Raw genomic sequence first — 26,390 nt, 5'->3', positions numbered from 1 at the left:
TCCCCCCCCCTCTTTTTTTTCGGATATTTTCAAAATTTTAGCCTTTGTTTTTAGTTGCAATACCACTCTCTATTTCCCTTTCCTTCTCTTTTTTTTTAAAAAAAAATTCACTTTTTGTTTTTTTACTCTCTTCTTCACATCGGCCCCTTCATGCTTATTATATAGCCTGGAAATCTTTTTATTATTAACCTTCTTCCCCAACATCCCCTGTGTTTACTCCAGGTCTATATCTCCTCACCCAGCGCGCTCCCCTTCCCCCCCGCCTTCCCCCCCGCCTTTCCTCCTGCTTTAAACTCCTATCACTCCTTAGTTGAGATGGGATAGATGTAATTTCCTTCTTGGGGCCAAAAAAAATGTTTAAGCAGAAATGATAAAATTGATTTTGAATCATTTTTTACGGTATTCAAAGGCGTTGAAAAATTATTGGAATTAAAAAGAAGTAGAAGGAAGATTGAAAGGTTTTTAAAGAGAGAGAGAGAGAGAGATGAGAGACAGACTGCACAGAATGAAAGCTGTGAAGCAAAACCACAAAGGAAAGAAGGAAAGAAAGACAGAAGGACGGAAAAATGTAGGGAGTTAAGGCAAAGATAGACACAGGGAAAATGAAGTGATGAAAAGGGGGCTAAAGGAACTGAAGGGGGAAAAAAAAAGGGATATTAAAAAGCAAAACTCCGTCCCCCGTATATCCATTATTATCATGTACTATATATCATTATACAAACCGGATCTAGACCACCCGCATCCTTATCCTCCTCCCCCTCCTCCTCCTCCTCCTCATCATCATCATCCGCTCCCGCAGCTGTTTTTCTTTCACCCCCGCACCCTCCCATTCTCATTCCCATAAAGCTCCGCTAGCGCCTCATTACACACGCGTTCATAATAGGCCGAGCCCTTCCAGCCACGATTCCTTGATCGTAAGCCTACCGTCATCCACCCGTCGGCCTTCAGGCGGGCAATTCGCTGCTGGCGCGTTTCGTCGGTGGATGCGGCCCGCGACGACGACGACGTCGACGACGAGGATGATGAGGATGGCGGTGATATGCTGTTTCTGGTGGTGGTGGAGGGGAAGTTGCCATTGTGTTTCTGGGGGGGGGTGCGGGTGGGGTGCCTGTTTATTGCAGCAGTTGCGGGGTCGCCGCTGACGGAAGCATTGCGGCTGTCGCTATTATTGTGGTGGTAGTAATCGCAATAGCAGGCGTCGTTGTCGTTGTTGTAATTGCTGCGATCGGAAAATGGGTCATTTGCGATAACATTCTCGTCGTCGTAAGTGGGCGTGAAGCTCCAGAACGAGGCTAAGCGGCTATTCTTCTTCGCATTGTGGATGCGCTGAAGGTCCAGGGTTTTAGATATCAATGTGCTGATGGATTTTACGTTTACGTCAAGTTGGGAGGAGAGTGAGGTTATGAGCGGGATGAGCGGGGAGTTTTGCGGCAGGGGCAACATGGCCTGCGCATAGGCTTGCGGTTGATGGATGGTGCCGTTTCTGCCCGTGCGACTTGAGCTAGCTACCAGCAGAGATGTAGTTGAATATCCAGTTGAGTGTCTGTAAAACTGCGGAGCGAGGGACCGAAACAGGGGCACAATTGTTGCTGTGTTTGGTTCGTGGGTAGTGTTGGCTCTCGGAACACTGGGGAGCAGACGGTGATTGGCCTCTGGTGGTAACTCGGGAAGTGGGCGCGTTGGGGGAGGTAAAGGCGATGGATCGTATTCTACGAATTGATCTTGGAAATAGCCATCATGGCAGACTTTGTGGATGCGTAGAGGTGACGGCACGAGTCCTTTCTTTTCTGACTGCCCCTGACGTGGCGATGTGCTAGTCGGGCTGGAAGTGGCAGATTGCTGAGCTGGCACCGGGGAGACAGCTGCATGATTGCTGACAGAGTCTTCAACAAGGATAGGCGTATCGCAACGAAGTTTTGTCGGGGATGTTGCAGGATATGTCTTTCGCTTTTCATTCATCAACACGTGTTCGCGCCACCTGTTGCTGGGTATCCGCCGTGGCTGTTGTGGTCGGTGTTTCTTTTTCTCAACTGGCCCTGAGAGAGCTACTGCGAGGGAGGATTTGCAGGCCGTGAAATTATCTCTTGCTAAGTTGAGGAGTGGGAGTTTGTTGCTTGAGTAATTATGAGCGCTTCTTCCCAATGATTCATAAGAGATAGCACTGTAGTAATGGAGGAATGCTTTATGGATTGCATGGAGCTATGGAAAAAAATAAGCTGTTCAGTATGAAACTCTAGTGTTGTATCAAGAAACGCACTGAGAGAGAAGCTAACCTGGTTATCCGCTTTGCGCAGCAATTTTGTAGATTTGGCAGCGCATTGTTTATATTGGCGTTGCAAGTAGAGTAGTTTGACCTCCTGAAGGGAGAGCTTCCATTCCTCCGACGGATAGGAGAGTTGAAGAGTATGGGTACTATTACTGGGCACCACGAGGGAGCCGTAAATAGATGGAGACATAGTGCAATGCGAATGTAGAATCAGGAGCGATATGACATCAACAGATAAGGAGCCAGTATACATGTAGCATCCCAGCTACGGAGTAAATATTCCAACACGCAGATGGCGAGATAATGTATTCGTCGATTGAACAGGTGCAGGAATATGTAAGGAATGTAGCAAATATAATGCGAGAAAGAGGTGGGAGGGGAAAATATAAGAAAGGAAGAGAAGAAAACAAAAAGGCGCGGCAACCGATAGAGGCGATTGACGTGTTGTGTTGGATACGAGCAACTTATAGCATTGTTGGAACCCAACAGCAAACTCGGATCTGGGGTTTCATGAACATAGTTTTGGATTTTTCTTTCATGAATAAAATGACAATGACATTTTCTTTGTTGTTCTGCAAATAGATGTTAGTTGGGTAAAGTGAATGCGAACAACGACTTGATACCATGGGAAACAAAACAGATAAGAGAAGAAGAAAAGACGTAGAGAAGAAAAAACCCTAGCTTACCTACGATGAAATGAATTAATACATCAATAGGACCGCAAGTTGCAGAAACATAATTATAGCAAAAGCAACAAAAGCAACTAGGATGGAGAGGATGAAGCGTAAAACAAAAGCAGAAGAGAAGCAAAAGGAGATGGCTGTTTGAGAACCATCTGTTTCCATTTTCAATCTCACAAATTGAATTCCCGCAGCTGTGCTTTTTATTCCCGCACCAAGCAGAAGTCTGGTGGATGTATCTTTGTTTTTTTTTTGTTTTTTTTTTTTTTCCCCTCAAGACTCAATCAAGGAATTAAAGTGTGGCAAGCTAGGCCGAGATCTGGCCCTGGAGACATGTAAAGAATCATCTAGCCATATCCAATGTACAGTACAGATCGGATGAAATATGATCGGGAACAATGAGAAAAGAAAAAAGCAAAAGGGGTAAAGACAGCCAACATTCTTTCGTTCGAGCCAAGCCGAGTTGAATCAAAAGCAGCTCCTCGCCGCCATGAAATGCAAACGAGATCCTGATCCAAGGGGCCCCAAATAATCGGCACAGAATGCAGGTAGCCAGCCCATTCCACGCTCCACGACGGCGCCTGTGGACAGTCGCACAACTGACAGCGCTGCCGGGTTAGGAAGCTCATATGCAGGTACCGACGACTAGTTAGCCAGGTACGGATGCCAGCATGCAGGAATCCTGTTTCACATACGCAGTCAGTACGCATGAGACAGGAGGGTGACGGACAGGGTCAATGCGAGGGACGTGTCTGAAGAAGAAGAACATGGTTTCGCGACCCTGGAGAGTGGTGTGAGAGATGGGAAGCATGGAAAACGACCGAATGCGATCACAGATTGAAAGCATTATTATTATTGTCTGCCGCTTCATTCTTCACCTGTGGATGTCTGGAAGTTCGACCATCGCTCTTTCAGGTTGAGTGGCTGGGTCGAGGTGGTCAACAACAAGACCTGGATGCGAATAGACATATATATATCTATATATATATATACATCTACATGGACGTATTCTGCGATAATGTCGGGCTGTAACTGCATAAATGGAAAATCAGCGGCCCCTGACTTTTGAACGCCAAGCGCCCAATTGTCCGCATCATCTGCGTCAGCGGCTCAAAGCTAGTAATAAATAACATAAAGTAGTTCATTGGTATTAACATCTAAATCAACTGCCATATCAGACTCCTAGTCGTGGCTCCATTCTTCTCTCTCTTTCTTTCTCTCTCCTCTGTGTTACTCCGCAATTCCATTCATTCATTTATTCATTGACTCCCAATGTTGTCTCAAATCCCAGTATCCCAGCTCAAGTAGTACAGGACCAAAGCCTTAAATCATCGAGGTAGACACTTCTCCTTTCTCCTCTTTGAGTTGAAATAAACAGACCGATAAATAAACATCTCACAGCATCCATCCATATCAACCATACGAAAATATCTGGGTGGGGAAACAAACGTTTCTCCGTTTGAAACGCCGCCATCACAGGCTCCAATAATCCTCCCCTCTCCCCCTTTTTTTGTGTAAAAAAAAACCCCAGCAAGATATCCCATCACCTCAATCATCCAGCTCTGAACCTGGCTCCCGCTCTGCTCGATTGCCTCTAGAACTCTCCCCTCCACTGCTGCCAGCACCACCGCCCTGCCTACCCCTCCCCACCTCCGTCCTCACAAGAGCCTCTCCAGTAACTCCGAGGCCGTGCAGGAAGTCCGCCAGAAGGCGATCCAGCTCCTGCACAACAATTTCGTCACTCGCGCCCTCCATCATGCTCTCCATACTCGGGGGAACAGGAATTGGGAAATCCAACGGCATCATCTCCGACTGTACAGCAGATGTCGTTTCCGTTCCATCACCATCATTCATAACATCGTTATCGTTATCATTGTCACCATCAGTAGCAGCCGCAGCAGCAGCCGCAGCAGCAGCAGAAGAAGCAGCAGTGTTACCATTGCCATGGGCAGCACCATTAGCATCGGCGCCACCTTCCGCCCTCCCATGCCGGCTCCCAGGCCCCGCAACCATGCTGGTCTCCTGGTACGGACCAGGCATTTCAGTGTAGCTGTATATTGAGCGGTGCGTGCCTTCGTCGAAGTCCGTGTAGACGACTGAGTCCGTGATGGCCGGGAATCTATCCAAGGAAGACGTGGTATAAAAGGAGTTGCGGAGCTCGTCATCATAATCAATCGCGTCCTCGCCTGGAGGCGTGACGGGTCTGTCGAATCGGAAGGGGTCGTTATCCGCGTCGGACATCGTTGATTGTGTGGACGTTGCGGTTGAGGGTCGTGAGTCTAAGTAACCGTCACCGGAAGGCTGCTGTGTGAATTCTGGGAGCTGCAGGGGGTGTAACCTCTTTGTCATTTCATCGTCGGGTTCGATACGGCGGGATGACGCGCTCCCATCCGCCCATGTGTCGGGTTCTTCGTGTCGGGGTTCCTCCTCTGCGGTCATGACAGGGAATATCCATTCACGGGTATCTCGTCTGTCTTCATATGGTTGCTCAACGTCCGGCCCGGGTTCGTCGTGGCTGGCGTTATCCGTCCCAGTTTGCATTGTAGCGGGGAACGTCCATTCCATCGTAGGTGGCCGCGGCCCGTGTTGTGGTTGGAATTCGCCCGAGTCACTGCTTGTGGTTGAAGTCCGCATGAGTCTGCTGCTAGACCGGTTTGCTCGGATTGTATCTGCATCGGCAAGTTGGAATGGAGGATGGTTGGAGGCGGAGCCAGCTGCGTAATGCGCAGAGTCAAATACACCGAGATTGATGTCGATGAACGTAGATGTAACCGATGATCGGTCAGTATCTGTTCGGAGAGGGAGATCGGAGGAAAACCGCTGTTCTTGCTGAACGGGGACAAAGTCATTTTTAGTTTCATATTTGTAACCTGGTTTTTCTTCGTTAAAAAGCCCCTCCATGGCTGCAGCGCCTCTTTTGACCCGCTCGTCGAAGTTGGCTTTGTCTTCTGCACTTAAATCGGGCCCCTTGCTATCGTCAAAATAATCCCCGGACTGCTCAGGCAAGGTTGGTATCTTGTCATTCTCGAGATCTGCAAGAGATGCAGAAAGTTGATCCAGGTCTATCAGTGAGAATCTTCGCTCGAAGCCATCGGTGGTGCTGAAGTTCCAGTCCTCGCGATCTAAAGGGTCTTGTGTCTCCGGAAACTCAGCGGCGGCAGCGCCTCCGGGATTAAATAATGATACCCTTTGACCGCCACGTTGAACCCATTGATAATATATCTTCACCAGTTCACTTAGCGAGGCGGTTGGGTGGGATTCTGTGGAATCCGCAATGTAAGGGTGTTGAAGGATATTTTGCATGGTCGGGCGGATTTTTGGATCAGGGTCAAGTGAAAATGCCACTAATGAGCGCAGATCATCTGAAAACCTATCTCCATCTAGCTTCGGAGGAAACCTGTTCAGTTGGCGTCCAATTTGCATCCGTTCTCTTAGGGTTGCATTTGGTGGATTGCCCGTAGCACACTCAAATAGAGTGCAGCCGTAAGCCCAAACATCAATCTAAGCAAAAGTCAAAGTTAATATCATCCCAATAACAGCCGAAAACCAACCAGGTAGATCAACTCACCTCGCTTCCGTATTTATGTGTCCCGTTTCCAGGCCTGTTTGGAAACATCTCAGGCGGCATCCAGTGTGGAGTTCCAATCCAGGTTGAACGCTTGTCTACCTTGCTCTGGATGACGCCAGCGACTCCGAAGTCGCAGATTTGTAAACGGCCTTCCTCGTGAATCAAGACATTGGCAGCTATGGAATGAAATACTTAGTTTAACAATCACATATACAATACGCTTTCAAGGAGATGATGTTTCTACCTTTCACATCACGGTGAATAATGCCAGCATCATGGATGGCCCTGAGACCTTCCGCAAGCTCCCTTGCAATCGGGATTATGAATCGTTCTTCAAGTCTATCTCCGGTCGCTCGCATCTAATATCTTTTTATCAGTGCTCATCTCCGCAGAAAAGCTCAAATATTCAATGTTGGAAATAAGAAAACAGAAGGGACATAATGGGCATAAAGGACATACCAAGGTCTTAACACTTCCACCTGGACAATGCTCACAGATGAGCCAAAGTTGGGAATGGATTGAGAAAGCCTCAATAATCATGTTGACATTTTTGGCGCCAGCATCCTTGGCCTGTTGCATGATCTTCGTTTCGCGGATAAAGTCTTTGATAGACTCGTCCCTGAAATCTTGCACGGTTTTATAATCCAGAGAATCTATCTCTAGCACCTTGATGGCTACGGATTTCTGCGATGGAAGTTGGCGACTATATATTAAAACGGCAGAGTCAGCAAAAGTGAAATTGTTTTTCTTTTTTTTTAAAAAAAAAAATCGGAGGTAAGAAAGAAAAGCAAATAAACTAAAGCAAACGAAAAATGACCCAGATTAGGTAGAGTAGGAACCAACCCTTTATACACTCTTCCATAAGCCCCCTTTCCGATAAGTTCCTCAAATTGATACGGAGGCATTTCTGTTTTTGCTCTTCGACACATTTCCATCACAGCAGCTCCTTGTTCTCGTGCTAGGCGCATAGCCTCTGCCTTTTGTTTGGTAAGAGCCACCATGGCTGATGACGGATCAAGATGCCGTGAATCCATGGCTGCACAGTACCTATCATGCTCCGCAGTCTCCTGCTGCAGTTGCTGGATGATCTTGTCAAACCACTCTGCTTCGGCGGCAGAAAATTCACTCGCTTGGTTTGGTAGAGGACGGGAAGTAGGTTTGTCGTTGCTGGCGGTTTTGTGCCTTGGGGTGAGAATTCTTTTCAGGGACGCAGCGAGACGTAGGGTTCTGCTAGGCTTTTTCTTGATTGAGATCGACTGAAGGGGTAACTTTGAATATGGGATAGAGAACTGTTCGATGGAATCACTGCTGCCGGCAGTATCAACAGTTTCGACAGTTTGGACACGAGCAGATCCGTCAGGATAATTGGGGGTCGTGGGAAACTTTTCGTAGGCCGGGCTGAAAGGTGGAGGGGAGACGAGGGGGCACTGTGGTGGTGGATTGTTAATTCGACCCTCCTTTCCCGGAACAAAGCTTAATGGATCAAAACGATTTCTTTTGTTGAATGTTTCGAAATCGTGAGGGCTTGGTAAAGGGGTGCGTCCTCGGCAACGTTTTGTGTTCGACTTGTGACGTTTGTCCGGATGGCGGTTAGGAGGCTGGTTCTCTGAGCCAAAGGTTTGGGGAAGTGAGGAGAAATCTAGGAAAGGCCGCCTTTCAAATGGTCTAGACTGCTGTGGAGTATCAAGACAGATTTTATATACGTTTGGTGACGGGTTATGCTGGTCTTCAAAAGACTGGCTTGTAAGTTGTGGGCAGCCGTAAACGGTTTGGTGCGATGGTGCCCGAGCCCGAGGCGGGAATGAAACTGACGAATCTGGAAAGTTGGTACGCGAAACTGGAGACCTAGCAGAATAGTCAAATACATGGAAAGTATCTGAGGGTGATGGTGGCCACTCTGGAGTCTTAGGGGCACCGGACGAAAAAGACGAAGTGGGAACCGTGCCAAAAGAAGGGCAAGTGTCGTGGGATAAGTTTCCTCCGTAAAGTCCTGGACGATCGGGTTCCGGATCAAGTGCTGGAAAAGCTTCAACAGCGGACGAGACGTCCTTTTCTGCTCGACTACGTTCGAAACTAAGTCAGTTTGTAATTAACCAGGGCGGTTGGGGCAGAAGGAAGGATCAATATTCCACCTTTTGCTTCTTCGTTCCCAAAGACCTAAAACGGAATCAATCTGCTCGTCAGAAAAATCAGGAGCAGAAGATTGCTGAGGGTCGTTTGAAGCTTCAATCCCACGTTCAGGTTCGCCCCCTTCAAAATTTTCAGTGTCAGGGACACTATCGTCTTCCCAAGAGCTTGACGAATAAGAACTCGAACGAGGTAAACCCTCTCTAAGTCCAAATTGATGCTGCGGGTCCTCAAATCGCTCTAGATTAACGCTAGAAAGCCCTGAATTTTCAGGAAAGTCAGCAACACGCGCTTGATTGACAGCGTCAGGGTGAAAATATGCGCTTGCAGCACGGATATCCCGTTGGCTACTGTTTAACCCGCGGGTAAGGATGGGCTGGAATTGATCGCTAAACAGAATAACTGGGTCAGTTCCATCAACGCACAAAGGCAGGCAAAAGGCAAAATAACGCAAAGAACCAAGACGGGGGCAAAACCGAACCCGTAGCAGGCATTTCGCCGCTCACGACTATCTGGGGGCGCCATTTGGGCGAGAGACCCGACATGCAATAGGAAAAGTGCAGAAAATCATGCACAGAAAGATAGATGGCCACGAGAAAGGCTGTCATAAGGGCTTGATAGGGGGGCATGTAGGAGGAAGGGAGGGAGGAAGGGAGGGAGGAAGGGAGGGAGTAGGGAGGGAGGGGGTTGGGAAGAAGATATAAATAAACAACACTTACGAAGCCTCCGGAGTGCTCTCTGCTATGGCAGACGAAGTTATCTACCCAGGTAGGTAGTATCTCCGCGAGTTCTCCTTCGCTCAACGTGCCGGTAACTATGTACGTTCGTCCCCTACGGTTACGGTTGGCTTCCGGCTGCTTTCCGGCCTTTCTATTAAGAGATCTCTGTTACAGTCAATTGCTTTTACTCATTGAAACAACTATCCCAGTACAGTGGGATACACATCCAAGCAAAGGGCAGAACGGGATATTTACCTGGATTCAGACCACAGGGAGGGAAAAGGCGTGGGGAGTCCCAACAGAATAGATCACACTCTGCCCCGGCGTTGCGTCGTGATGAACAGAATAGAACCTCCCGGATGGTGTTGTTCTTGTGTTGACCCTGCCTCCAGCTGGGGGGAAATGGCAGATAACTGTGAAGGGCTGTGAACCGGACCCAGCTGGTAGTGAAAGCAAGATACTCTTTGTTTTTATTTGTGGCTAGATGTCGTCGCCATTGTTGCAAAGGCAAGTCAAGTCAAGCAGCAAGCAGCCAGCAATACAAGATAGCCCAACTTTGTCTCTCTACTCCACTCAGGAACAGTGAGAGAATAAAGCCTTAGCTGCAAGTTGCAACAGTTCTTGGTAATCAAATCTCTGGCCTGGCACTCAAGGAAATCAGAGATTTGGGTGATATTTCCAAGAGAGAGAAGTCGGGGGCCCAATACCTTGGGCACTAGAAACCTGATAAACCAAAATAGTCAGTGAACAGCCAGTCACCATGTGTTGGCTTGTCAATTGTGCCGCATGAACATGTAAGGTATAAAAATACTAGTATGAGAATCGTATGTTGAGCTTGTCAACTTGTCGACATACCTATAGAACTGGAGGGCGAACACCTGAAGGGAAAAGGCTTTTACGATAAGGGAATTTAAAAAAATATAGATTTATGGAAAGTGTAGCAGGAGCTTGACATTGAGCTTGTCTCCGGGAACCTGAATTCAAAGAAGAAAAGGCTGAAAAAGAAAAAAAAAGATGCAAGATAAAAAATTAGAACAATGATCCCATAATCCTCCCTCCTCCTTCCACCTAATTTAGCCGGGTTTTTATTTTAAAAAAAAAAAATTCACAGAAAATTTGAAGTCCCAGATGTCACAAAGGTGTTGTCTTCAGTCATTTACCCTTAGAAACCGGCCCCGTCGCAGTTAATCCGAAACCCCCAAGACCGGGATAATTGCCCCGACACGGCTAGTTCCTCAGATTAGCGTGATACCCGGCCCTTCCCCCCTCAAACATCATCGTCTTCAACATACAAATCAGAAGTAACTCCTAGTACCATCGTCTCCGCCAGTATGTTAAACCAATATTCCTGTGAGCCTGCAAGGGGGAACAAACAAATGAGATATGTTTTCTGCAATATAGTTAATAATTTGGAATTTGAACCAAGATGCCCTTGTCCACTTAAATGGCCACAGAAGATGTTTTTAAAAAAAAAAAAAAGCTCGATCGAGCTCTTCCGGCAAGATCAACGCGATGAGAATGAGACAGAACCCCCGACGGTAAAAAGGCTGAGCAAGCGGGGATGTGAACTCAGGGCTTGCGGTAGGGTGAATGGGCTGGGCGGGGAGAGCCAAGTGAATTGAATTGTGAGTGAAGGGGGGTTTAACTAATGTATATTTTTTTTTTAGTTTTTAGTTTTTAATTTTCTAGTTTTTGTTGGGAGGGGGAGGGAAGGGTTACAATGAGGAGGAGGAGGAGGAGGGGGAGGAGGAGGAGGAGGAGGAGGAGGAGGAGGAGGAGGAACTGATAGTGGAGACAATTAGATGGTTGGCTTCGTGTTTTTGAAATAGTGCTATGTATGGTTTCTTCCTTCTCATTGTGGGCCCAGCATTGAAAATAAGTTAAGATTTGATGGTGATGGTCACGACGCTTCTACGGGTTGGAGAACGGTGGAGTCTCCGAAAAGAGATGATTATTTTCTTCAAGGCAACCAGAAGAACTCGTTTCTACAAAGCATAGATAGGAGGAGCCATTTAGCCGTTCCTCTCAACAAAAATCCAGCTAACATACCGTCGACATAACTTATATAAGGTATAAGGATGCGCTGGAATATTTCAAAAACCCAAAACGAATCCGAAATACATTCATATATAGCAGCGTGTGGTAAGGGAAGGAAAAGGAAAAGGAAAATAAATTCCCAACACCGATCCTCCAGCCCAATCAATTACGAATAGGGAACATAAATCTCTCCATTATTCCAACTGAAACTCAGCCCTCAACGCAACACCGATCCGCCTGATGGCTTCTTCGATCTTGTCGCCAGGGGCCGCAGCGTATGTGGCTCTGAAGAACATGTCCGTCTCGGGAATGGAACGATCTGCTACAAACCAGCTGCCGCAGGAGACAAGCGCACCTTCCGCGATGGCGGCTTTGAAGATGGATTGCTCGATAGCGGCGTGGTCTTTGCCTTCGCGGAAACCTGGGTGCTTATGCCAGTCCACCTTAATCCAGTGCTATGGAACGAGAGGAGGGAAGCACATATTAGCCAGCTACACTTAAAAAAAAAAGGAAGGGGGGGAGGAGGGGGCTTTAAAAACAAAGACTCTGTGGCTGCTTGTAAACTTACAAACATCCCCGCAGCGGGGGGATTCCAACTAGCCACGGTTTTCGGAAGATACTTTTCGCACGCTTCCAACATACTATTCCTCCGCGCCGTGTACGCCATGCGAATATTTACCAACCACTCCAAATACCCCTTGTGGCCCCAACTCTCATCCAGGAGCTTGAAGAGGATCATCTGCGCCATGCCACTCGGGTTCTGAGTGCTTACTTCGGAATGCCGACTATAGCGATCGATAATCTGTTCGGAGCCGACGATCCAGCCCGTCCTGGATCCAGGAGAGATGACCTTGGAGAACGATTCCAGCCGCAGCACGCGCCCGTCCACATCCATGCTCACATAAGACGGGATCAAGGACTTCAAGAATTCTTCATGGGACGCTGGGGGCGGATCGGGCGGGGTCCCCGCGCCCTTGTACGGCTGCATTTGAAGGAAATAGTACGGCTCGTCCTCAACGATGTAGATATCATGTTTCTGCGCCACCCTGTAGATCTCCCTTCTCCGCTCGGCGCCGTGCGTCGAGCCAGTCGGGTTCTGGCCTGATGGCACGATGTAGAGCAGGTGGGGCTTGCGTGCGCCCCGGGCATCCGCATCCCAGTTGCTCATCAGCTCGTCGAGAGATTCGGGGAGGAGGCCTTGGTCATCCATCTTGGCGGCCGCCGCGCGGATACCCAACGGTGCTGCTGCCTCGAGGGCTGTGGCGAATGTGTACTCCTCCGTGATGATGTAGTCCCCCCGCTCACAGAACATGCGCAATGCCATGTCCCAAGCTGAGGTGCTTCCCGCGGTTAGACAGCAGTGCCAGTCGGCGTACGGAGGGTTATGAGCGATCTGTCATTGGAGTTTTTTTGTTTTTATTTAGTTTTTGGCGTTGTATCGATTTCCGTTCTTATCCCGTGGGTCTAACGCATTTTGCCTACCTCAGTATGCTCGGTCACAAACCGCAACAGCTGCGCTGCGCCATGCGACTGGCCATAGTTCAGAGCGATCTCCAAATCTATAAAAGGAGAGGTAAAAAAACCAAAGGTTAGTTTGAGTACACAATCACCATAGAAATATAAATAGACCAGAATTATAATATAGGAGCGAAGGAGCGAAAAAAGAGAACAAACAAACCATATTCGCTCTTTCCATTCCTTATATCGTATTTTCCAGCAGTGACAACCTTTCCTGATTTCACCGTATCCTTCTCTGAGAAATGTGGCGGGGTCGGAACTTTCATGGAGATGGATTCGAAGGGGAAGTATTCGCATGATGGAAGGCCCCCCCCCAATGAAATAAGGCCTGGAGCGAGATATTAGATACATTTTTTTTTTTTTTTTTTTTTTTCATCCAGTCCCGGAGGAAGGCATGAATTTGGGGTGGAATGAAGCCGTGGGGAAGAAAAAAAAAAGGCGCGCTCTATTCCAATAGGTATACCTGGTGTCTTTAGGTATTGGGCAGCTTGTTTCAGCGACGAGGCCTGCGCATGAGGATTTTCACGTCAATCAATGTATGCGGCCCGTCGTTCATGCTGTCACAGCAGCATAGCAGACAGCAATGGGGTACTTCGTTCCAGGCTTACCTGTCGGCCTTTGCTTTCAGTGGATAGAAGGTCTAGGGAAAGCAGAAAGCAAACCACCTTTGTTAATGCAATGTACACATGGAACCCGGCAGACCTTGGAGTACAAACTCACGATCAAAGCGCTTCGCTTTCGGTTTACCGAAGCAGGCCTATGAAAAAGGTTCCCCGCAAAAATTAGCAAATTTCGAATTCCTTTCAGTTCTCTCTCCTCTCTCGCTCTCTCTGTTCCCTTCCGCAAGCTCCATCTAGATACCCTGTCCGATCCAACTTCAAATCTCCCATCCCATCTCCACTTGTGGAATAACCACATCCTTTACGGCAATAGCCTGTGCGAACTTACCGAACTCTTGAACATATCACTACTGGAAAAGGCAGCGACGCCGGTAGGCATCTGAGTCTTCGCTCGCTGAGCGGGGACGCCCTCAACGGTCAATGGCGCGGCGGGCGTTCCATTGTTCAGCGCATGAGCGTCAACTGTAGCGGGGGGAGGAGGCATGGCTGGCTTCGGTTCCCAGATATCTACTCTCTCTGTCGCTCTCTCTCTCTCTCTCTCTCTCTCTCTCTCTCTCTCTTTTCCTTATTTTCTTTTTTTCTCTTTTTCCTCCCCTTTTTTATTATTATTCCGAGGGAGTTGATGGAGAAATATGCCTGTCGAGGGATGAGGAGAGATATATTTATTGGTTTTTAATGCCGTGACTCATGGGAAAACTGCGCGTGGGGCGGGTCCGAGCGAGCGAGGGGGTGCGGGGAGGGGGTTGTGTGGGGAGCTTATACTGATTCGATGAACTCGTGAGCTGGTAGTGTAGTATAGTATATAGTATATAGTTAACGGGTAAGTTAAAGCTGTATGGGATGTCAGAAACTCCAGCCTTGGAAGGCCCCACGAACACAATCCCGCGAAACTTTCCGTACTTACTTCCTGCTTTTTATAAGGAAAGACACAAATTCGATCTCCGCACTCGACTTTGGTGGGGGGCGAGGGGGTCATATCCGTCGGTGATTGGCTGGCCAGCACCGGAGCCACAACGGTGGGCCCTCAATCCCAACCGCGGCAAACCAGCCAGACCAGCCAGACCAGCCAGTTGGTTCAACAAGCAAACAACAGATTTGTTGGAAGGATTCTCTCGATGCCCGCATCTCTTCAACGCGGGATTCCTGATTAACCTGGAAAAATTCCCATCGTACCTAGTCCACGTGGAGGGTGTGCTTTAGAGGGGACTGGATGTGTGCACCTGATATCGATTTTGTTTTTACTATCAGCTTCCCTCTGGCCAAACACCCCCCCGAATAGCTTTCGTGGTGCAGTGACCTCGCCCTATACAGATGGATAATCAATGGAGAACTACAGGTCGATCTGCCAGGCAAATCAATAGTGATGGCTACAAATCTACAGGTGGTAGTCAAAGGGCCAAATGTTTCGGAAAGCTCTCAATAACTACTTCTTTACGAACATGTGGCTAATCTTGGGTAGTTAGTTACAGAGGTAGGGAAGGAGGGAATTACCAAGGGAAAAAAAAAAAAACACTACAGGCCAAAATAGTTCCAATTAGTCTCAATTTAGAATATAGAATAACTAGCCCGACATCCCCTGTTATCCAACCACTTTTTTCAAACCTCAGGCTTGCATGGAGAGATGGGGGAAGGCAAGATAAGGTGAGCGGGGGACTTTGCTCATGGGGGTTTGGATTAGTTTGTCCCTTCTACTACCGGCATGGCGCTGGTGGCTGATCGGGCTCTCTTTTGCGCCAGTGAACTAACATTTTTCCACCATGAAGAATCATCGGAGCTATCCCTTGCACAGTTCCCGGTGTCTTGTCCGAGTTATGTCTCTCTGAGACTACTACAGAGATGTTCCAATTGCGCAGCATGCAGTGAAATGCTCAAGAAGGCAGCGCGGCTTTGATCACAAAGTACTCCGTACTACTTTTTGACAACCCCACTCGGCTTGGCTGATTGGGGGGTGAGAGTCGGGTTCCTTTGGTTTTTTTTTTCTTTTTTTTTTTTCTGTGGAGGCAGAGTGGGTTGAGAAAAGAAGCGACTCACCATAGCTACCGTCGTCTCTGTAAGAAGCTATTGACGCGTTCTTCAAGAGTTGATTTGAGGGTTAGTAGCCGCTTAGAGAAGGCTAGGCATGGCCACGTTCGGTGGATCTGTTGAGCTTGCCTCGCTGCTGCTGAACACCCGGGAAGAAGAACCCGATTGTATATGGGATACTGCAGGTGGGAGAGATAGATTCCTGATCGCCTCGAGGCCCTTAAAGCGGAGGGTCATAGCAAGTTGGAGCAATTGTATATATGGCAACATTATGTTCACACAGTTTTTAAACGTTCCAGGCACCCCCGCCACTGAAGGTTTCAAGGTTTTGCTTCGGCAATGCTTCTCCAAGAGTCAAACCCCCGATCCCACCAACCAGAAAATGTTCCAGAAATTCAAAACCGTGGGCCTGCAACGTTGCTGCGACTGGCAAATGCTGCATACTCATGCGACTTACCACGATTCCTCCACGCCTCCTCTGCGACCTTCCACTTGCGTCCTGAAGCTGCGGGAAACACTCGGGGCCCGACTGGCCACCATTGGCCTGGAACCACAGCGAAGTGCACTTTTTGGCGGGCTTTGCGCCAATCAACAACCCTCACCAGGCGGGTCCCACGTGAGGTGTTGAGACCCTGAGAACCTGGAATCTTGTCCGGCAATTAATAATTTTACGTTTTATCCCCATTTCCTTCTCCTCACAATGCCAGATACGATGGAATGGGCTGCCTGAGCAATTCGACACTGGGAGGGATCTAGGATCTAGGATATCGGGGCGTTGAGGCTCGTCTTCTTCTTTCTTTATCCGCGCCTGCTCCGCCATGTCCTCCCCATCCAACCCCAAAGCACAGCCCGCTGCTGAGGGGTCGTCGCTGAAGCGGAAACGTAAGTTGCAACCGTTCCTTCCTGCATCCAATCTCTCCTATTCGTTCAGAACACCGACCGGCATTTTGCCGATGCGCCGGGGATTTTCTGCTGTTTTGCTTTCCAAGGTTCCTTCTCTCCTTATTTTCTCGCATCCCTGCTGACGGCTTGAACGGGCCAACCCGCCCCAGGCCCCGCCGCTTGCGTGCATTGTCACCAGCGCAAAGTCCGCTGTGATGCGCGGAACGTCGGTATTCCGTGCTCCAACTGCCGGTCGTCGGGGAAGAGCGATTGTCGCATTCACGAGAAGAAGAAGCGGACGCTCTCCCGATCCCTTCAGCATCCCGTCCCCATTCGATGTGCCCCGTTACCTCCCGCAAATGGTGCAGCTGCTCCAATTGTGGCATCAAACCTCCCGGCGAGCAGGCTGTCGCAGCCTACCTCATCACCTACCTCCCCGAATACTCCCTCAACAACAACACAAAATGCGCTTAAAAACCCTCCAACGCCGCAGTCGTTTCTGGAAGGGATTACGCCCGAGTCACAGGCTGAGGAAGATGATACCCGTAGGCTTGAGAGACACCTGGTTCAAATCTTGGATGAGGAGGACCACCATCGCTCGATCAAGAGGGGTGTCAGAGTTATATACGTTGGCCAAGATGTGTCAAATATCAACTTCCTCTTTCGACAGCAGCACAGCGACCGAAACGATCAGGTCTATCACTTCCCGGCAAACGAAATCTCGAAGCACTGCATGAACAACGGATTAGAGCAGATTCCCAGGGATGCCTTCGTCCTTCCCGACCAACAACTCGCGGACGAGTTGGTGGATGCTTACTTTGCCCATGTCAACCCCGGCTGCCCGATAATCGACGAGGACGTGTTTATGGCACAATACAAAAGTCGAGATCCCTCAGACCCTCCGTCGCTGCTGCTTCTTCAGGCCATCCTCCTTGTAGGCGCGCATGTGTCTCGTCCTCGCCCACAACGCGATTCGCTAAAGACCGCCTTTTTCCGCCGGGCTAAAATATTGTTCGATTCGCGCGTTGAACGGAATCGGGATATTCTTGTCCAGGCAGCCCTTCTTCTCACCTGGTATTCCGATCCTGTTGATGATGACGTCTCCGCAAACGCTCACTACTGGGTTGGGGTGGCTGCCAGAATTGCAACGGGCTTGGGAATGCACCGCAATGCGAGCTCTAGCAGGATGGTGTCGATTGATAAGCGCATGTGGCGGCGGGTTTGGTGGATCTTGGTTCAGTTCGACGTTATGGTATCCCTATTGTATGGGAGACCTCAGGCTGTGTGAGTTAACTCAACTTTCTTCGTGCCGGTTTTTTTTTTTTTTTTTTTTTTTGGATTCTCCGACATGAGAAGGGACACTAACCAGGGCCACGACTCAAATAGCAACTTGGAGGATTGCGATGTTCAGCCTCTTACTGCGACGGATTTCGAAGGTTGTGGGTGCCGCGTTCAAATTGATTATGTGATACACTATACCGAGCTTTGCACCATGATTTCGTTCATCGTGAAAGAAAGATTTGGGTTGCGAGTCAGTCCCGAGCGGCGGAAGGCCGTTCTCAACGAGGCGGATAAAGCACTTGCGAATTGGTCGCTTATGCTCCCAGATTCGGTTCGAATGTCCTCTGCCGACTCCGGTTCGTGGCCGGCTCTCCTCCATCTGACCTATAATAATTTCCTGATTTTGCTTCACCGCCCTCACCCTCGAGCTTCGGCGTATTCGGATGATTACGGCCCTAACGATGCTGAGATATGTAGCGCAGCTGCCGGCGTCATTGTCTCTATCTTCGAGGATCTGAGAGAGAAGGATCGGTTGAAATATTTGTGGATTTCATCGGTCAACGCCTTATTCACAGCGATGATTCAAGTACGGGTGGAACTTCGATTTTCAAACCCTGTACTAGCAATCAACGGCCTTCGTCGATTCGATTCAACACTCGCCTCGCTTCGCATTCACGCAGAATACTGGCTCAACGCTGAGACGATCCTGCGCCTATTTGAGAGTTCAAAACGCCTGCAGCGTGACATCCAGGATGTCAAGATACGACACTCCACCTACAAATCGAAGGACGTGGATCACCATCATCAGCAACGAAAACATCCAGAGCCAACCAGTCCTGGGGCAGATTCACAATCAGCCCCACCACGTGTTAATGATAACATCTGCCCACCCAATGGCCTTCAGTTCGATGACCGTATCAAACTCTCTCCCTCATCCACGCCAATCCAGCATCCCGCTCCCGTCGTTGACCACATCGGAGTAACGAACCAGATGACGAGCGGACCCGGCGGCCCAGCCGATTGGCGACAACTCTTTTCGTTTGGTGACTCCGAGCAGGCTAGGCCAATTGTCATGGAGGACCTGACGGACATGGAAGATGAGTGGCGTGAATTATACCTGCATGAGCCGGGCATGTCGGATTATTTCCAGGACTCGTCCTGGATGCAGCCGTTGTGAGAAAGCAAAGCAACTGACTACTACTATATGACAGTTTTCTTTATGATGTTGCTATCACATTTACCCCTGGCAGCATTCTTCTTCCCACTCTAGAAGGAGATGTCAAGACTCTTTTTGATAGGACGGTATGCAATAACCCGTCAACCACTACTCGAGCGAGGGCGAGGGACTGCGCATACTTCCAAATTTTTGTGGTTTAAGTCCTGACCGCTCCCGCAGCGGGCCCTTACACAACAACAACAACAAAACAACAAATGAAACCTCATAAACCCCTTCAAAATTTTTGAACTGTTTGAACAATCCATCGCAAACCCCAAAAGCCCTCCCAGGGTTGGACAAGTCGTGATACTGCTGGCGGAAGAAACTCATCTCTTTTTCAGAAATTTCTATTTCATCATGTCCGTCAATATCAAATCAAATCCGGATTGTTGCTCCAACTGAAAAAGAAGGTGGTTCACAACCCACACGCGACGCACTCACTCACGCAATACCCACTTTTAATGGGAATGTCAGCCCACACGCACAAACGCGTTCTGTCAACGTTGGATTTGCCAAAGAAACGGGATATTTTCGCCGATTATTTAACATCACCGACTGCTTATGCAGGACACCTTCCCGAAGCGATCAAGCTGGGTATGCTTGTATCAACGTCCGCCCGCAAGAAAAAGGCGTGGGACGTACCATTCGGACGAGGTGGAGCGGCGCCGTTCACAAACCGCAATAACATATCCTTTGCAAATTTCAACAGTGTACCACGTAAGCGCCAAATGTCCCTCCCACACGGCTTCTTGAGCATACATTTTTCCAGTCGTCATGTCGCGCTCAGTGCTAATGAGTCAATGATAAGGGATTTTAGCATTATTATCTGTTATTATTATCACTATTTTTATTTTCTTCCTGGAGCGTCGGCTTCTTGTTTCTTGAATGAAGGCACAGGAGGGTTCGGCGCACTGGTTTATGTTTATTATCAAACTAGGGCTACAGGACTATATCTATATTGCTATTTGAGATGAATAAAATGGCTATACTGAATATTTTAGATTTATATGTACATACAACTTTTTTTTCTACGGGGTGGTTCTTGTTCGCTTTGATAGTCTATTTTTAAGGCTGCTATTTAGACAGGATGAATAGCTAACTTAACAGTTAGATAGTTATTTTTAATAATAAGTTCCGTTATATCTTTCTAAATGATAACTAAAATAAGATAAAATAAAATAAATGACAATTTTCAAATCGTTTTTCGCTTATCATTTTCTGCTGCTTCGAAGAATGAGAGCAAATTTTAAAAAGGGAATAATTGAGTACAGTACATACATGCCACAAAGAAAACAGCTATAATAAATGACCTTGGAAGCTGTGGATATAATATCGAATGGCGCAGAGCACTTGGGATAACATTCATGACTTATTCGTGACTTATTCTCTATAATCTTGTCAGGGGTGTCGGGAAGAGCTTTGACCGCCGTCCATCGATGTTGATGACAGTGTCAGAAACTCAAGCCAAACAACATCCACCAAAAGGTTAGTTAACTAACTTACTTCCCCGCAGCTCTTCAACAACAACGATCCACCCCCCATATTTAAAACAAAAATAATGGCCTCTCAACAAATAAACCCGAGAAGGCAGCAAGGTAAGCCATCAAAGCAAGCAAGCAGCCCCCAGAATCTAGCAATGGCCTATCCATCAGCTTTTTTTTTTTTAAATTTCATATCCAACTAACTAACCACCAAACCTTGGGGATTTCCGCAGAGCTGCAAGCGCAATATCAAAACTACAAAACCGCCCTCCAACAACTCGCGCAGAAGATCGGGGACATCGAGCAGGAGACCGAAGAACATAAGTGAGTTTGTGCCGGCCGGCCTCACCTCCCTTCCCCTCTCCTCTCCTCTTCCTTCACCTTTAAACCCGAGCTCCCCAACATTCCCCCCCACCCACACACACAACGCACAATAACCCCCATTCATCCATCCTCACTCACTCACGTCTACTTCCATACACTTCCATTGTTTGTCCCCCACCCCCACAGACTCGTCATCGACACGCTACAGCCCCTCCCCGGCGACCGCAAATGTTTCCGGATGATCAACGGCGTGCTCGTGGAGCGGACGGTGAAGGACGTGATCCCGCCGCTCAAGACGAATTCGGACGGGCTGAAGCAGGTGCTGGATGAGTTGCTGAAGCAGTACAAGGCGAAGCAGGATGAGTTGGATGGGTGGAAGGTTTGTTTTTTTTTTTTTTTATTTGTTTTTATTTGTGGATTTGTTTTGTTTTACTCTTTGTTCTTCTTCTTCTTCTTCTTTCTTTCCCCCTTTTCCACTGCGCTTCTTCGTCGTGTCGGCGTTGGTGTGGTAGTGGGTTGCGGATTGTGAGATATGAGAGAGGTTGGGAGAGGGGAGGGGGAAAGAAGGAGGGAGAATATCCCTTTGCTTTTTTTTTGTCTTTATCATTGTTTCTTCTTCTTCTTCTTCTTCTTCTTCTTCTTCTTCTTCTTCTTCTTCTTCTTCTTCTTCTTCTTCTTTTCTTTTCTTCTTCTTTTCTTTTCTTCTTTTTATCTCTACTGGCGGTGATTGAAGTGGAAACTGTTATATTATGATTACTAACTAACTGGTGACCATTGACTGCTACAGAAGAAGAATAATGTCCAAGTCGTGCGGGAATAGGAAAGGGATAAAACCGGGCTGGAATTTTTCCAATGCGGAATGCACGGTTCCGGGAGCTATCTATCAACAGCGTCTCGCAGCCGTCTGGCATCATTAACAACATCATCTGCATTCGAGGTGTTTGGCGTAAAAGTTTCTTTTTTGGGGGGGAGTGAAGGGCTGGACATAGGCATTGTTGCCTAGGCAAGCCCGGAACTTAGAATGTTTTAACGAAATAATTTGCTCTATGATCTGTAGGCTTTGCACACGTCACAGTTCGTGTTCTACTTTGGGTACCTTCTAGTCATTGATTTATTGATTTTATTATTTTACTTCCTTTGGGGGGGTTTAACCTGGCGGTCAGGGTGTGTGGTCGATGATGCAATTTTTCTTGGACGAACCATTTGTTTTCTATGCAGGCGTGCCTAACGCATGAAACAAAAACAAAAAACAAAAAGAAAAAAGAATTAGAAAGTACATGAAAAAGGAGGAGAATATTCTGGGATTATGGGGAGGAGAGTCAAGCACTGAATAGTTTCCAGGAAAATGATATTCCAATGGGATCCGAAAATTCTTGTTTTGATATTTTATATCACTTTTACATTGCTTTCATGGAAATCAGCTGGTTCCCTTGTTTTGATCTATATTCGGCAGCATGAACACTCCATGGACGTTTTGGTTCTCCTCCGCTCGAGCACCAGACGGGGAATTTTGTTTGCTCCTACAGCGTACACCTCCCCCCACTTGCACGATGCAAAGTGATATCACCCAACTACAATCGTTCCAGGGTTGTCTCCTGCAGTAAGCTGCAGATGTTCGGTATGTGCCTGCCATGCTGTCAGGAAAGATGGTTCATTCATCCCACTGAGTTGGCAGAGCCGGTCCACAACATCCCTTCCCCTCTTCGGATTCAGAATCTCCCCAAAAATTGAGTCCATGCTCATGTATGCGCTAAAAACAAGCCCTATCTTTCAGAAATGTTGAGGGGCCTGCCCCAGTCCCAAGTTTCACGGCCTTTCGTTGGGTACCGAGAGGTGCGTTAGTTTCAAAGTCTACCGCATGGAGGGAGCCCAAGCATGACGCAGCCTAGAGAACATCTCAACAGGGCGCGTAGTTCTCAGTTCCCGTGTGTCGTTGAAGTGTCGATGAAGTCGGGATAGCCGGGCAAACATCAATTTTAGGTGGGAATTTTACTCTTAGAAAAAATTAAAAAAACGTGTTAAAAAGCCAACGCCAATGCAAGGACACTTCATGGTCACCATGCATTTAGGTGAATCCCCACTGCAGTAGCGAACATTTTAGGCACACCAGGGAAGCACCCACTCAGTATTTTTTCGAAAAAGTGATGAGAGCGCGCGCGGATGATTTCAGGCTGTTTACTTAAAACATAGCGCGGTAAAGGGCCTTCCCAACTAACTGAAACAAGTTTGATGTTTGATATTTTTCTGGGTTTGGTTGCCGTAAGAGAGAGCCAGCATAACCTAGGTATGACGAATGTTTTCCCAGGGTTCGGCGGAGTTTTGGACATTTTAATTTCTGGAATCCAGACTCGCTCAGCCAACCGCGTTTTTCAACTGGGAGAAGCCAGAGAATTGGCGGGTTTTGACTGGTTCCGCAAGAGACGTCTACCGGTGTAGCCCACCCAATTGTCGCGTCTGTTGTCATGCTTTTTTCCCATATATACCGAACGATGATTCGAGGGTAACAACAGCTAGGAACCCGTCCTGGCCATTTGCTGGAATCTTCTTGACGTCGTCAAAGCTTCCATGCAGCGCTGCGTAGATATCCACGCGAACATAAAAACTCATATACCTGGCTTTTCTCATCGCCATTATTTCTGAATTAAGCGCCGTTTTTTTTTTTTTTTCGCTTTTTGCTTTTTCTGCGGTTACCTGTATCGCGATTACCGCCTCCAACACCGCCTTCTGGGTTGAGCTTGCGTAATATTTACCTGGTGGTTGCCGTATTGAAATACCCATGTCTTCTCAGCCAGTGTGGAATTCTTGCGGTTCTCTTCCGTCCAGCTATGCTCCACGACATCCAAGACGCCCGAGACGCCCAACAGATCCCCTAGTTTTATCTTCCTCTTCATTTTCATTCCCAGCCACAATCGACTTGCTTTGAGTTTTGTCCTCCTGTTGACCCGGCCAGACCGCCAAGTTAACTCGCTAGCTCATCGACGTTGTGCGCGGCGCGAACACCGGAACTCACCGCTGGATTCCGGAAAGCAAAAGTGAGCAAGGTAAAGAAAGAGTGACGGAGAGCTGCGGATAGATATACAAGGAGACGGGAAGCAAGAAAGCGGGGTGGGTGAGGCTGTCTGGGCCTGTCACTTGAGACGAGTCTGCCAAATTGCTACTTTGATCTATATGACCTGCTCGCTTTTGGCCATCTCGTTCCTATATTTCTCTCGTGCAACTGGTTTGTCTACAAATTAGGAGAACGGCAACAACCTCGTTGCACAACGCGTAGCTCCGTTGCTGCAGCCGATATCAAGAACTATCAGCCCAACCTGGAATTTGGCTGTGCCCTATTCCTGGTCAATTGACCCGCGTTATCCCACCCATCACCGCCCAACCCGTTTAGTTTTAGATCTATCCACCATTCCCACGCCATACCTCCCGATCGCATCGCTAGATTTTAAAGAAGGGTTGCTAGCCAGTGCGCGCCAACAGCGCGTTTGAGAATTAACTGTGCTGGTCCCGTTCAATAGAGGCGCCATTATAGCGCAGCAACCCGGTAGGTTACCGAAGAAAGAAGCAGCCACTCGAGTGCCCTCTCTCCCTACACCATGATTTTTGAAGTCCCCGTTCAGGGCTGTTGTGAAGCAAATAGCTGCCCAGTCTGACGTACGTTGACGCAGGGCTGCATAGAACCCGCAGATCCTAGGACTCGAGAGGAGTGACGTGGTCATTTAGTCCGTGTCGACGGTAATTCCCGTGCGCGTATCCAAAAGACGTAAAAATCATGTCGTCGGCCTCTCCTCCAAAGGAACCAGAGGTGGAACCAGGAACTCAGTCAGGCGAAGACGCGGAGCATATGGAACGAGAACACCAAGATACACAAGCGCAAGGTCAGGGAGAATTTGAGGTGAAAGAGCAGGATCGATGGCTTCCAATTGCAAATGGTTCGTTAAGCGCGTTCTTGCATGTTGTGATTTTTGGCTTTGAATTGTGCATACTCCTCCTGTGTTCTGATTTGCCTTTTCTACCTTTACCGGGTGGCCACTGGCTATTCGTTATCCCACCGCAGCTTTCAAATATCCGAGTGGAAGGGTTTTTTTTTTTTTTTTTTTTTTTTTTTTTCAATCAGTTACACCTGCTTAGGATAGCAGCGCATCCTTCTGGTCCACTTTTCACTACATCATGCTAACATCCGCGATTTGCTCTAGTTGCTCGCATAATGAAAACCGCTCTCCCCGACAACGCCAAGATCGCGAAGGAGGCAAAAGAATGCATGCAAGAATGTGTGAGCGAGTTCATCTCGTTCATCACCAGCGAAGGTATGCATTCTGCCCTTCCATTTTTTGGCGATGCACGACAACGATATTTGAGAACTAATTTACGCCTTCTAAACTTGCAGCTTCGGAAAAATGTCAACAAGAGAAAAGGAAGACAGTCAATGGGGAAGACATCCTCTTTGCGATGACTTCACTCGGATTCGAGAACTACTCCGAAGCGCTGAAGATATATCTTTCAAAATATCGAGAAGTGAGTATAGGCTGATTACCTGTCTGCTCCTCCCAATTTCTTATGTCATTTCCTTTTGTTGCCTCAACTTGGGGGGGACGCAATATCTGAACAATTGAATTGATTGGTTTGAGACCCAATCCTCAAGGGGGGAGAACCAGAACCGGCCACCGAGCAGCGGGTACAGCGGACCAGTCGGGGCAACTGGAAGCGGTGCCCCAGGTGCTGGCAATCCAGCGGGACCAGGTTTCGCGGTCGCACCCGAGACTTCCAGCAACATATTGAGCCCGAACCTGGACCCCAACGAACAGGCCGGCGCAACATACGGATATTCCACTATGGTGGCCCCTTCGCACAATGGTGCAGGTGGCGAGACTTACTGACTCTCACGAAGACGTTTCCCGGTCCCGGGATACGCTCGCGAGTGACTACAATGCAGAATCGTAGCTGTTTGCGACATCCCAGACCTCGAGCAAGACCTGAGGAAGTGACGTTGAGATCTAGGATCATGAAGAAGAAGGGGAGGCGAAAACGAAGCAGACGAGAAGCAGGAAGTGTGGTTAAAGAGAGTTGGAAGGGTGTGATGGCGATTCGATCAATTTGACAGCGGCGAGGATTTTTCTTACCTTTTCTCCTTGTTGTCATTTCCTTTCTTTCTTATTTCCCCCTACAACCTACCTATTTTATCGGATAACTTGTATACAATTTTCAAAGCTTCCTTGGAGGAGCAAGGCCATAATTCCAACAGAAATTGAATCAGCGGAGAGATCATGAAATTGAAACTGCATTGAAAGGATTTGACCTCAAGGACACCTTGGATTTTTGATGTGCAGATAAGAATAGACTTGATTCAGGGGTCACTTTGTCATCCATTTTTGCTAGGTGCTACATTTATTTATTTAATGCATTTATTTTCAATTTGCCTTTTGCTTCTTTTCAATAACTATCTGGCACGGTGCTATATTTGGCGCGTACTCTGGTACCAATGAATTTTGATAAATTACCAAGTAATGCCAAGCAGTTACCCTGGAAAAATTATTTTCCACTCCAAAGCTTGATTGGCTGATGAAAACGTAGCTAACCAGAGATCCATCCTCACATGTTCAGCCAACTCGACGAACAGCTATAACGGGATGGATGTCCTCTAGCTCAACCTGCTTG

General features: G+C 48.0%; 7 protein-coding genes across 7 annotated transcripts; 4 read left to right on the top strand and 3 right to left on the bottom strand.

The window, feature by feature from the left end:
* Positions 1-810: 810 nt before the first annotated feature.
* HCBG_00542 (uncharacterized protein) lies at positions 811-2,456 on the bottom strand (the record flags this gene model as incomplete). The annotated part of the gene is made up of 2 exons (XM_045427592.1): positions 811-2,199; positions 2,274-2,456. 2 exons carry the CDS (start codon positions 2,454-2,456, stop codon positions 811-813), a joined length of 1,572 nt encoding a protein of 523 aa, XP_045291567.1.
* A 2,038-nt stretch (positions 2,457-4,494) lies between these two features.
* HCBG_00541 (polarity-defective 6) lies at positions 4,495-9,166 on the bottom strand (the record flags this gene model as incomplete). The annotated part of the gene is made up of 8 exons (XM_045427591.1): positions 4,495-6,447; positions 6,515-6,690; positions 6,759-6,873; positions 6,974-7,217; positions 7,358-7,941; positions 8,218-8,575; positions 8,647-8,892; positions 9,123-9,166. 8 exons carry the CDS (start codon positions 9,164-9,166, stop codon positions 4,495-4,497), a joined length of 3,720 nt encoding a protein of 1,239 aa, XP_045291566.1.
* A 2,425-nt stretch (positions 9,167-11,591) lies between these two features.
* HCBG_00540 (aromatic amino acid aminotransferase) lies at positions 11,592-14,019 on the bottom strand (the record flags this gene model as incomplete). The annotated part of the gene is made up of 8 exons (XM_045427590.1): positions 11,592-11,852; positions 11,966-12,790; positions 12,880-12,956; positions 13,076-13,243; positions 13,379-13,421; positions 13,524-13,555; positions 13,636-13,672; positions 13,864-14,019. The coding sequence occupies 8 exons, from the start codon at positions 14,017-14,019 to the stop codon at positions 11,592-11,594; spliced, it is 1,599 nt and encodes a 532-aa protein (XP_045291565.1).
* A 1,809-nt stretch (positions 14,020-15,828) lies between these two features.
* HCBG_00539 (uncharacterized protein) lies at positions 15,829-16,185 on the top strand (the record flags this gene model as incomplete). Its single annotated transcript, XM_045427589.1, has 1 exon — positions 15,829-16,185. The coding sequence occupies one exon, from the start codon at positions 15,829-15,831 to the stop codon at positions 16,183-16,185; it is 357 nt and encodes a 118-aa protein (XP_045291564.1).
* A 168-nt stretch (positions 16,186-16,353) lies between these two features.
* Positions 16,354-20,085, top strand: HCBG_00538 (acetamidase regulatory protein; the record flags this gene model as incomplete). Its single annotated transcript, XM_045427588.1, has 5 exons — positions 16,354-16,439; positions 16,610-17,723; positions 17,826-19,075; positions 19,180-19,653; positions 19,754-20,085. 3 exons carry the CDS (start codon positions 16,376-16,378, stop codon positions 18,895-18,897), a joined length of 2,250 nt encoding a protein of 749 aa, XP_045291563.1.
* Positions 20,086-20,494: 409 nt separating this feature from the next.
* Positions 20,495-21,561, top strand: HCBG_00537 (uncharacterized protein; the record flags this gene model as incomplete). The annotated part of the gene is made up of 4 exons (XM_045427587.1): positions 20,495-20,531; positions 20,651-20,741; positions 20,928-21,120; positions 21,529-21,561. 4 exons carry the CDS (start codon positions 20,495-20,497, stop codon positions 21,559-21,561), a joined length of 354 nt encoding a protein of 117 aa, XP_045291562.1.
* A 2,018-nt stretch (positions 21,562-23,579) lies between these two features.
* On the top strand, positions 23,580-26,027 carry HCBG_00536 (transcription factor HAP3; the record flags this gene model as incomplete). Its single annotated transcript, XM_045427586.1, has 5 exons — positions 23,580-24,279; positions 24,414-24,667; positions 24,932-25,042; positions 25,123-25,250; positions 25,364-26,027. The coding sequence occupies 4 exons, from the start codon at positions 24,508-24,510 to the stop codon at positions 25,610-25,612; spliced, it is 648 nt and encodes a 215-aa protein (XP_045291561.1).
* Between the last annotated feature and the right edge of the window lie 363 nt (positions 26,028-26,390).

Source organism: Histoplasma capsulatum, assembly GCF_000150115.1.
Source record: "Histoplasma capsulatum G186AR genomic scaffold supercont2.1, whole genome shotgun sequence".
Taxonomy (NCBI): Eukaryota; Fungi; Ascomycota; class Eurotiomycetes; order Onygenales; family Ajellomycetaceae; genus Histoplasma; species Histoplasma capsulatum.
This window is presented reverse-complemented; position numbering and strand designations above follow the sequence as displayed.